This window comes from Rhinatrema bivittatum, chromosome 1 (assembly GCF_901001135.1).
Source record: "Rhinatrema bivittatum chromosome 1, aRhiBiv1.1, whole genome shotgun sequence".
NCBI classification, from domain to species: Eukaryota; Metazoa; Chordata; class Amphibia; order Gymnophiona; family Rhinatrematidae; genus Rhinatrema; species Rhinatrema bivittatum.
The window spans coordinates 333,659,125-333,670,593 of record NC_042615.1 but is presented as its reverse complement, the minus strand read 5'-3'; the positions used below and the strand labels follow the sequence as shown (position 1 = coordinate 333,670,593).

The following is an 11,469-nucleotide window of genomic DNA, read 5'->3' as shown; positions in this document are numbered from 1 at the left end:
TGGCTATGAAGAATGCTCCTATATATCTGCAACTGCTCTTTCCTTTGTGGTAGCAGCCATGTGGCTAGGGTAGGAGCCTCACCTCATTGCTATGTCCTTCTGTCTTTTCCTTGCTCTGCCTGTCTGACTGTTCACAAAGACATCCTTTCTTTCATACCTAATTAAAAAAGTTCATTAGCAATCGATCCCCTGCTCCTCATTGGCTCTGGTCCGGGATTACGCCCCAAATTCTGATTTCAAGAGCTGCCATAGGTCCATTCAACTCTTTTCTTCTGTGGAAATATACATTTAATGCTACCAATTGTAGCCAGGTCCATGTGGTGTCACTGCAGTTTGGCATACCACTGGCTTCCAGTCATGAATATCAGCCCACCGTAGTGGAGCCAGAGGGTAATTTAACATTTGTATAGGTGAGAAGGACTTCTGTAGGCTTCAAAGGAAAGCATTTGCATTGGCCAAGTAATTCACCTCACCTTTACTTCAAACAGAGAATGAACAGGGGGCCCTCCCCTTTGCAATTTAATTCACCTTTGCAAGTCAGAGCAAGAACAACATCTTAAGCTTCTGGCTTACACCCAGCATGTAGTGATTTGGAAACCCGGAAAGAACTATTAAATAACCAATTTCAACATAGGGAGTTTAGGTTAGTCTGGGCCTCCTGAATTTTGCAACCTCTAGCTCTCATATCAAACATATGGAGCAGTGGGATGCGCGTTGACTAAAGTTCCTTCAAGCACTTGGCGCACTGACAGCTCCGATCAAGGCCGAATCTACAATATGCACGTAAGCAAGTCCAACCTGCTGATGTACCAAATCTTATGTATTTATTTTTTTATTCCTATTGTTCATAGCCAAGAAAAAACAACAACAAGCAACCCAAGCTTTTCATTCCCTCCCCTATTGCGCCTCCGAGAACTAGAGCCAAGCTTCTTGCCCTTCGCGCGGCCACGTCATGCCACGTTTCGACGCATGCGCAGTTCCCCCAACGTGTCGCCGGCTGTTTCCGGGGTCGATGTGGAACCAGTGAGCGCTGAGTGCGGCCGCCGCTGCTGCTGCTGCGGGAGGGGAGCGGGGTCCTTGCGTTTGTTTTAGTGAGGCGGGACGCGGCGCGCGGGGACAGAGGGAGCGCGTGCCTGTGGCAACCGGAGCCGGGGTAGTGCGTGTCAGCGGCGGGGAGACATGTATTTGCTGCGAGGAGTGATGGGGGCGCATAGCGCCGGGCCGCAGCCCTCTGGCGCTGAGACGGTGAGTGCAGAGCCAGTCTGGGCCAGGGCCAGGCCCAGTCCGGCGTGGGGGTGAGGTCTGTTGAGTTGTTAGGCATGGGGGGGAGCCTAAGCCTTAGCCTTTCCCCCTTCTCGCTGTGTGCGCTCTCCGTGCTTTCATAGCGTCCCTCCGGATGGTATGGGAATAAAGCTTACCAGAGGAAACTGTTATCTGCTTTTAAATGCTTGGAAGAGTGTTTTTTTTTGTTATGAGGGTCATCAAAATCAAATTGTAAACGCTTTGGCTGCTGAAAAGTGAACGGTTGGTACTTTGAAACCAGGTTCCCGTCTGCCTGTTGCATGTTTCTTTTAGAATTATAAAAAATGTATTACGGGTTTATTATAAATTCAAACAAGAAAATCTACACAGAGTTGTTAAGTCTATTTTCCGGGACTCAAATTTACATTCATGTACCTTCCCCTCCCTCCCCCCCCTCTCCCTCCAAAAAAAAGTTCTTCCGTCAGAATCCTGACATGCCTCTTGACATGTACTGAAGATTTGTTGTGGATAGAACACCAAATAGAGAAGTTATTAGGGGGTACACACACTCCCACCATAAGTCTTCCCTTTGAAAAGTGGGCTGCTCATAATAATTCTAAAGGGCCTTGTGTAAAAGTGTGCATCCAAACTGGGTGCCAGTTTTTTGTGTTTTTTTTTAATGCATGCACAGCCAAGACTCCATGGAGCCCGATGCAGTATGGAAAGATGCCATACTGCATCGGGTGCTGCGCTAAAAAAGATGCGCTAGGGATCAATTGTATATGCCTAGTAAGTCCTTGGCATTGGGCATCCAGGAGACATGGCTGTCCGCACAGCCACAGATTAGAAAAATGGATGCTCAATTTACGAGCTTCTGTTTTCTTAACCTCACACAGCCACGGGTCAGGAAAATGGACGTTGATAAATTGAGTATCCGTTTCCTAAGCTGACTGCTGTCAATTTTTTTTTTCATGTTGCTGCTTTCTGTGGTTCCAGCTATTTAGTATCAGGGTGATACTAAAAGGAGGAGGAACCACAGCAGGATTTTTTTTCTTTTTTAGTGAGCCCTTGATGCCTGGCAAGACTTAATGCCAGCTCTGGGGCTGGTGTTAAATTTGTTGTGTTAAAAAGTGCGTGTTCAGCGCATGGCAATTTTTTTGCATCCTGGGTAATAGCTAATAGTCTCAGCAAATGACATTTACATGTGACTAGTGCTATTAGCTCTGCTTGAGTTTGGATGTGTTTTTTGGACATGCTAAACCCCTTATTGCATTGGGTGTTAGCCTAGTGAGTCCAAAACACATGTTCAGTCACTGATTAAGCCCCTAAATGTGGCTGTAGGTCCTACAAAATTGTCCCTGGTCTGTGAGCACAAGTGTTTGGGTCACAAGCCCATACACTTTGGCTGTTAATATGCAAAACCTCATTCATCATAAAGTTTTTTTTCCCACCATAGGCACAGTGTGGCAATTAAGCCCATGATTAAAATAAGTGCATGCCTTACATTTTTCATCATAAATGTTGGGCCATGCACGCAATAAAGCAGCTATATATTTTGTTCAAAGAAAGTCTGTAAATGTAACATAACATATTAGGTGTTAATAGGTGACATTGCCCATGTTTAACTTTCACCGCAGGCTGGTTTGACTGCATGGTCAGCCAAACCACACACAGTAAGCTACAGGTACACAGCACCCTTTAACTTATGATAAAACACCTACATTGTTACATTTGTAAGGGCTCTAGAATAATTTTGTTTTCAGGTTGGATAAGTGCCATGGGGAAACATTTGTCAGCAGCTTCCAATGGCATGGTACAGCTGCTGTTCTGTGTGCACTGACACAATGCAGAGCTGGTAGAGTCTGGGTAACTTGTGCAATTTAATTTGCTGAACACCTTCAGGTGCTTTATAATGGGTTGATATGCTACAAGTTCCCAACAAGGCAAAGTATATTCTCAGTTCCTACTAGCACTTCCAATTAGGACAGTAGTGAGACATTTTGGCACTCTGCAAAAAAGAAGATCTATTATGTGCTCTTCTCCAAAGCCCTTTAAAATGTAGGTATTAAAACATTTCAAAATGGTGGAGAAAATACAAATATATAGTATTGGTACGATATTTGTATCTTCCTGTTAAAAAAATTTACCATTTTGCGTTTCAAGTTTGTTTACAGTATTTCACAATTTTAATTTAATACATTAACATAATTGTTTCCAGGGCCAGATTAAAGATGAGGGTGCCCATAGGCAGAGGACTTTGGCCAAGGGATTCCCTCCTTCTCTCCCTGGAAATCAGAGAGCAGCAGGGGGAGTCCAAGTTCTTGGGCATATTCAGAGTTTGGCATCCAAGGCATGTGCCTATGTTGTCTATGTCTAAATCTGATCCTGCCGGACCCCATTTGAAACCTGAATTGTTCTGCTTTTGCTACATCATGATCCTAGTTGAAACTGAATCAAGTCCCACTAACTTGACTAGATGGCACTTTCTTACACCTGGGCTCAAGCACTTTGTCATGGTTGTGTAGCAATGGAATGTGCAGCTCTCGCAGGTGTGCTGCTCACTTTTACTTTATCATAACTAACCTTAGACTCTGGCTTTGGACGTGTTCTACATGATAGAACAGGAGAAAGCCTTTTGAGAGTTGGAGGCCCATTGTGTCTGCCTCAGAGACATTTCCTTGCCAGTGATCTGAGAGTTGTGACTCCTACCTATATCAAAATTATGCCTGCTGTTGGCAGGGTTCCTATGCACTGGTTGGTGAAGATGTAAGAGATCTCATTTCCCTCGTAACTATAAGTGCTGCTTGTTTTATCTGTATATTATGGCAGATAATCAGTTATGCTTTTATTAGTTAGTGTTTATGAATACACAATCTTAATTCCTAGCCAAGTTTATTGTTTGTAATTTTTTTTTTTTGGTAGGTGTGGGTACTTTGCATCTATCACTATAAAGAAATAGTTTCCTTAAAACATTTTGACTCTAGACAGAATACAAAGTGACTTAAAAAAGCCTGAAGAATGGTCCAAATCCTGGCAGTTAAATTTCAGTGTAAAATAGTGCTGGATCATACATTTGGGATGCAAAAATCCAAAAGCGCTGTAATGATGGGAGGCGAGGAGAGATGCTAATTTGTACTGATGAGCAGAGAGTGATAGTTTCTGATGAACTTAAAGTGGTGAAACAGTTTGGTGGTTATGGCCAGATGGATGCTAGGTTGCATAGAGAGAGGCATAACTATTAGGAAAAAAAAAAAAGGGATGTACAGCTCATTGGTAAGGCCTCACTTAGAGTTCTGTGTTCAGTTCTGGTATCTGTATCTCAAAAATGATGGAGCTATGTAACCAAAATAATATGGGGACTGCACCAGAAGACTTCAGATGAGACTTCAGGATTGGAACATTTATACTTTAGAGGAGAAGAGAGATTAGAGGGGGATGTTTGAGACAGCTATCTAAATACCTGAAAGAAAATACACAATTGAACATTTTGAAGCTACAAGGCGTAGACCAAGGAACAACAACAGAAAATATTTTTTCACAGAAAAGGTGGTGGATGCATGGAATGCTTTCCCAGAGGAGGTAGTGAAAACAAAAACAGTAGTACAATTAAAGAAAGCATGGGATAAACACAGAAGATCCCTTATTGGGAAGAAGATGTAAAGAAAATAGAGGGGCAATATACATGGAGCATTGGTTCAACAGCAAACCATGTTGAAATGATTATTATGCTTGTAAGAAAGGCATGAGGTAATCTGCACGGAACTGCTGTTACAACTCTAAACAGAAATCATGGGGATAACCTGCATAGTGTAGCAGTTACAACCTTAAGTACCATGTTACTGTGTTAAGCTTTTTACATAACTACACATTGGGACTTTTTTGTCAGGCTGGAATAGGCCAACATACACAGTCCAGATATGGTATTTATAGCCATGTTGGATTACCATGTAAAACATTTGAATTGTATACTTGGAATGTCTTGGACCTTTTTTTTTGCCTTCCATAATGGGTATCTTAGAGCAAAGGGGGTTGCTAACAAATTTAAAATCTTATGCCAAATGCTTTATCAATATATCACATTCGAAATTCTTAACATTTTTTTTAACTTATGTATTTGGAAAACACATTTTTGTAGTCATCTGTATTATGATGCCTATGCATGTGCACATAAAGAAACTGCATAGTCTTTGCATATCTAGAAGAAGAAAAATTTAAAACTAGTTCTTTGATTTCTTTTAGCTGTTTCCTTTGGAAACCAGCCTTTTAAGATTATCATGTCTATCCCCACCCACCTGCAATAGATTTTGAGCTGTTCATCTGATTGCATTCAAATTAGATTCTGATAGTAATGCACCCAGTGAGTGAGTCCCGGCTCTCATTTTTCATTTTCCCAAACTGTTTCTTTTATTTCCTATAGGGAAATAGTTCAGTTGACCTCTTAAGGAGGTTGGAGCTCATTGTGATGTCATTGAGTATTTTTAAAGCTGCTCTATGTTGGTTAGTTCTGTGGTCTTCAGATTTCATGAAGAACATAAGACTTGCCATACTGGCTCAGACTAAAGGTCCATCAACTCAGAATCCTGTTTCCAATAGTGGCCAAGCCAGATCACAAGTACCTGGCAGGATCCCAAGGAGTAGATAAGAGTCCAAGCTGCTTATCCCAAGAATAAGTAGGGGTGATATGATTCAAACTTTCAGATACTTGAAAAACTTTAACGATCCAAAGACAATGACAAACCTTTTCCAACAGAAAAAAATCAGCAGAACCAGAGGTCACGAGCTGAGGCTCCAAGGAGGAAGACTAAGAACCAATGTCAGGAAGAATTTCTTCACGGAGAGAGTGGTGGATGCCTGGAATGCCCTTCCGGAGGAAGTGGTGAAGTCCAAAACTGTGAAGCACTTCAAAGGGGCATGGGATAAATATTGTGGATCCATCAGGTCCAGAGGACGCATATAAAGAGCAGGTAGTAAAATACTGCACGGAGCGGCAGTAGCCACAGAGGCATTCACGGAGCGGGATGCCAGTGGCCAGTGGTAGGTGTCCACCTTCATGGAGCGGAAGGATGTAGGGCTGTCATCTCCCAATTAAATAAAAAACAAAAACAAAAAACAAAACAGGGATGGGATCCATCAGGTCTAGAGGACACATATAAAGAGCAGGTAGTAAAATACTGCACGGAGCGGCAGTAGCCACAGAGGCATTCACGGAGCGGGATGCCAGTGGCCAGTGGTAGGTGTCCATATAAAGAGCAGGTAGTAAAATACTGCACAGAGCGGCAGTAGCCACAGAGGCATTCACGGAGCGGGATGCCAGTGGCCAGTGGTAGGTGTCCACCTTCACGGAGCGGAAGGATGGAGGGCTGTCATCTCCCAATTAAATAAATAATAAAAAAACCCAGGGATGGGATCCATCAGTTCTAGAGGACGCATATAAAGAGCAGGTAGTAAAACACTGCATGGAGCGGCAGTAGCCACAGAGGCATTAACGGAGCGGGATGCCAGTGGCCGGTGGTAGGTGTCCACCTTCACAGAGTAGAAGGATGAAGGGCATCCATCTCCCAATTAAAAAAAGAAAAGAAAAAAAGAAAAAAAAACAGGGATGGGTTCATGGGCTTATAGGTATTACCAATTATTAGGCTTTTCAATATTTGATGATAGTTAATGTGACTTTCAAGGCATTCTTCACTTTCGGTGCATGTCCGACATGACTCCTTGCTTCAATGACAGGGGAAAAGAAAAACTGATACTTCACACATTTCCAGCATTGCCCTCTGCTTCATGGCAGAGAGCTATGCTGCCGCTTACCCAACTAATCAAACTTAATATTTCACTTGGAAGCAGCTCCAGCACTGCTCTCTACATTAATGGTGGGGGTGAAAAGGGAATTAGAACATAAGGTTACTAAGAGCCAAGAGAAACAGTTAAGTATGAGAACAAATGTGTGAAGCTTGCTGGGCAGACTGGATGGACCGGTTGGTCTTCTTCTGCCGTCATTTCTATGTTTCTATGTTTCTATGTTTCTGCAACTTTACCTTAATAATGGTTAATGGACTTTTCCTCCAGGACCTTGTTCAAACCTTTTATTAAACGCAGCTGCACTAATAGCTTTCACTGCTTCTCTGGCAACGAATTCCAGAACTTAGTTTTGCATTGAGTAAAAAAAAATATTTTCTTATTAGTTTTAAATGTATTACCTAGTAACTTCATTGCGTGTTCCTGGTCTTTTTACTTTTCGTAAGAGTAAACAACTGATTAATGTTTACTCGTTCCATTCCACTCATTATTTTATAGACCTCTATCAAAACTTCTTTCAGCCGTCATTTCTCCAAGCTGAAAAGTCCTAACTTCTTTAGCTTTTCTTCATGGGGGAATTGTTCCATCCCCTTTATCATTCCTTGTTTAGTTTCCTATAGGTAAAATCAGTCTTTAGTATTTAATGAAATAACTATTTTAAAAAATATTTTAGTTATGCAGTTTTCATTTAACAAACTTCAAGCTACAAAATCTTCTTAAAGAAAAAATAACAAGGGAACTAATTACAAATTCCAGTTAATTAAAACCAGACACAGTCCCTTGTCATGTAACATCCGCAATATGAGGGCCCCATCACAATTTAAAGAAACATGCAAGAAAAAGGGAAAAAACGAAGGCATTCCTGTTTCTAGAGAGAAATCATTGTTGGAAATTAACTGGGGATTAAGCAGAAATGCTAACTCAGGGCTTCCCACACTGTGGGTTGGGATCACAAATGGAGTCACAAAACATTCAGTTGGGGGTCACAAGTGCCTCAAATGGCAGCGCTCTTCTGGTGCCAGCAGCATTAAAGGAAGTGAGGTGGGATCAGCCAGGGGAATGTGAGAGGGTTGGAGGGGAGAATGTAATGCTGAGAGGTGAGAGAGGAGATGGAGGTTGAGAATGAGGAGGGATTGGGGTTAGAATGAAAGGGAGGGAATGACAGAGGATTAGTAGTGGTATCTAAGAAGGTCTTGGGGTAGGAGAGAGGATCTGCTAAGTGGATGTGAAAAGGGGTGGATGGACTGGAGAAGTGAAAGGACAGAGGTTGAGAAAGGGATCTGCTGGAGGGGAGAAGGTTAAAAGTGGAGGTCCTCTGAAAGGACTGGAGGATGAGTGAGCGGATCAGCTGGAGTGTGGGGAGGGTGAAGAGTGATTGTTGGGGGGGGGGGGGGGGGGGGGGACTGCACCCCTGCCAATTTTATTTTGGTCGTCCTCTGGAGCCATGTGAATTTTTAAGTGCTAAAATGGGGTAACATTCAATAAAAAGTTTGGGAAGCCCTGTGCTAAATATACTTATTACACAGAAATTCACATAATAGATGCTGTGTGCAATGAAGGAAATCTAGGTATCATGAAATGTTCATACATTTCCTTGGTATTTTATTTATTTATTTATTTATTTATTTTGTGTGGTTTCCATGCAGCCTCACTAGGTCCCATCAAATAAGACCATGCTGATCAAATCCTGCAGAAAGCTGCTCATTGTGGGGAGAGGAGATAATTCTGGCAGTTTCAGTTTTTTCCATATTTGCTGAGCATTATGGTAGAGGTGATCTTTGGTTGACAGCATTGTAATTCTGCTTTAAATATGAATGTTTGATCTCATGACGCCAGAATTATGATTGTGCAGATGTCCCTCTGCAGTGTGGAGGCTCCATATATACAGTATGATGGCAGATGAGGACTGTTGCAGTATCGACCCCCACTTTATATCTTGCTTTACATTAATATCTTTGCAGTTACGGATTATCTCATACCTTCTTGAATTCTGTAAGTTCTTGCCTTCATGGAGAGACTATTCTATGTATCTAATTATGTTCTACTCCTGATGGAGTTGCCTGCTTCCTGATGGACCCTGTGTATTAAGTTTAAATTGTTATACCATCCTTTAGATGGATCCGCATTATCTAAACAAAAAACTTTCCTTGTAGCACTGTTCTCATGCTTTACATCGAGCCATGCTTCTAGACTTGTGATATCTTCTTCAAAAATACTGCTTCTGATTATAATTGGGGAGAAGGCCTTCACAGGAGTGGTGCCCAGTGTGTGGCATTTACTTTGACCTTGAAGGAAATAAGGGTATATGCATTGTTTAGGAGAAGATTTAAGTCCTGGTTATTTAATTAGCAGAGTTTATTTATTTAACATCTTTTTTTCTATACTGTCGCTAACTTATATACCATCACAACGGTTTACATGTAGGCACATAAATGAATATAGGTGAATGCGTACTATAGTACATTCTAACAGGTGCCACAAAAGGTTCAGTTACAAAATATCGTTAAAGACAATTGTTTAGTGAAGTAGGTCATGACCAGGTGTACCTATAAGGTACTGTTCACGGGTAAAATTCATATTCATAGTGTTTACAATTGTTTATTGTGATATAGAGTTCATAGACTATTTTAATGCACATTCTTAGAATGGAGGGGGGGAAAGGGAGGGGGGTGCTAGGGTGTGAATGTGGAGTGACTGTGGTGCTGTGGGGCTTGGGGCATGGTACAGGGAGGGAGGTAATGGGGAGAAAAAGGAAAATTAGGGGAGGCTGGTACAATGGGACTCTGGCTCAACGCTGTTCTTACTGTTGTTGCAGTTTACCTGTTTTGTATGGTTCTTTAATTGATTGGGCGATGTTACCGCCCTCCTGTTAATAAAAAGTATTTTGACAAAAAAAAAAAAGAATGGTGCTGTGTGCTGGTGCACTTCTGCCTATTCCTGTATATTTTCTATTCTCCAGTCTCTTTACAAAATTCTTGTTCCCTGTACGTACCAGGATCAGTCCAGACTGCTGGGTTATGCCTCCCGTCCAGCAGATGGAATCAGAGAGAAACTGAAAAGGCACCACTGATATACCCTGGTGCGCCCCCTGCGATCCTCCAGTATATCTCTGACTCCAGCAGATGAGAGAGCATAACCTTGCGGTCCTGATCTCCTGTAAATTGAATTGTGAAGGGATTTCCCTATCAGGTTTGACTTAATATAGAGGAGAAATCCTGTGACTAGATCAATTAGTGATTTGTACCTAATTTGGTAATAATAAGTGGAGCCATAGCAGGCCAGGCAGGGCACTGCCCTACAGCCTTTTCCCGGGGTTTTTTCAGTCTTACCCAGTGAGAGGAGGGGAGGATTAATCGGTGGGCCGGTCACTCTCCCTATCCGCCTCCTGAGAAGTTTCATTCCTCGGAGAAGAAAGTTCAGTCGGGTGTGCTACACCCCCTGCAAGCTCCACCAGCCACTTGTCTGTGAGGTACTTTAGCTGCCGGTGGCAGCGCTATTAAAAAAAAAAAAATAAATAAATTTAAAAACGAGGTAATTGTGTCCACGGCCTGCGTTCCTCACTGTGGTCTCCGGAAGGGGTGGCTTGTCACCCAGCCCTTACTCGCGCCGTTTTTCGCGCCAAAAAAAACAAACAAACCATGCCCCGAGGCACTGTTTGTACGGTATGTGGGGAGCTGTGCCGTCGGCTCTCCCGCGAGGGCCTTTGCTCCCGGTGCCTTCCCGGGGGTGAGGGTTCCTCGCGGGGGTCAGCCACGGCCGGGAGCTCCCCTTCCCCGTGGCGTGGGGCACGGCCAGCGTCGGCCAAATCTCGGCGGTCCGCGCTGCCGATACCGGGGGCGGCGGCCATTTTAGAAAATTCGGTGGCCATTTTAAATGACTCGGATCGCGATGCGGTTTCGTCGGAAGAAGGGGATGACTCCCCCCCCCCCCCCCCCCTGTCCCCACCGGATCTTAGCCCCCGCGGGTTACCAGGGCCTGTTAATTTGCCATCTGTGGGAGCAAAAGGAGGTTCTTTGAAGAGGCCTCATCCCTTTTCCTCACAATTTGTACTTTTGCTCCACAAGGCTTATATGGAGGCCGAAGCGGAATGGGAGCAGGGTACTCCTGCCCCAGATAAACGGGGGAGACTTTCTACTGGTCTCTTTGGCTTGGGGGATGCAGCCCCGGCTCCTCCTCAACCTCCGCAGCAGGCTGCTCCAGCTCCTTCGGCTCCCCCTCCAAAACCTCCTCAGCATGTAGCTCCGGCCCCCCTTTCACAGGATCCGTCCACGCCGGATCCTGATATGGATGTAGGGGGTACGGACCCGGTTGAGGGGGATGATCCTCAGATACTCCGCTTATTTCATAAGGAAGAACTGGATCCCTTGATTGCCCATGTTCTTCGGGAACTAAAGATTCCAGTACCCCAGGTTGACTCCAATTCCCAGCCAGGGG

At 43.6% G+C, this 11,469-nt stretch overlaps 1 protein-coding gene across 5 annotated transcripts in view; it reads left to right on the top strand.

The window, feature by feature from the left end:
• Positions 1-561: 561 nt before the first annotated feature.
• USO1 (USO1 vesicle transport factor) overlaps positions 562-11,469 on the top strand; it is a 232,084-nt gene continuing 221,176 nt past the window's right edge. For 2 of the 5 annotated variants that reach the window (XM_029598222.1, XM_029598211.1), the window contains exon 1: positions 969-1,245. In XM_029598222.1, coding sequence (XP_029454082.1) covers positions 1,180-1,245 — 66 coding nt within the window. In that variant the 5' untranslated portion in view covers positions 969-1,179. Of the gene's footprint in view, positions 784-968; positions 1,246-11,469 lie in introns of those variants that run through there. The other 3 variants (XM_029598239.1, XM_029598230.1, XM_029598247.1) reach the window with 2 other exon arrangements.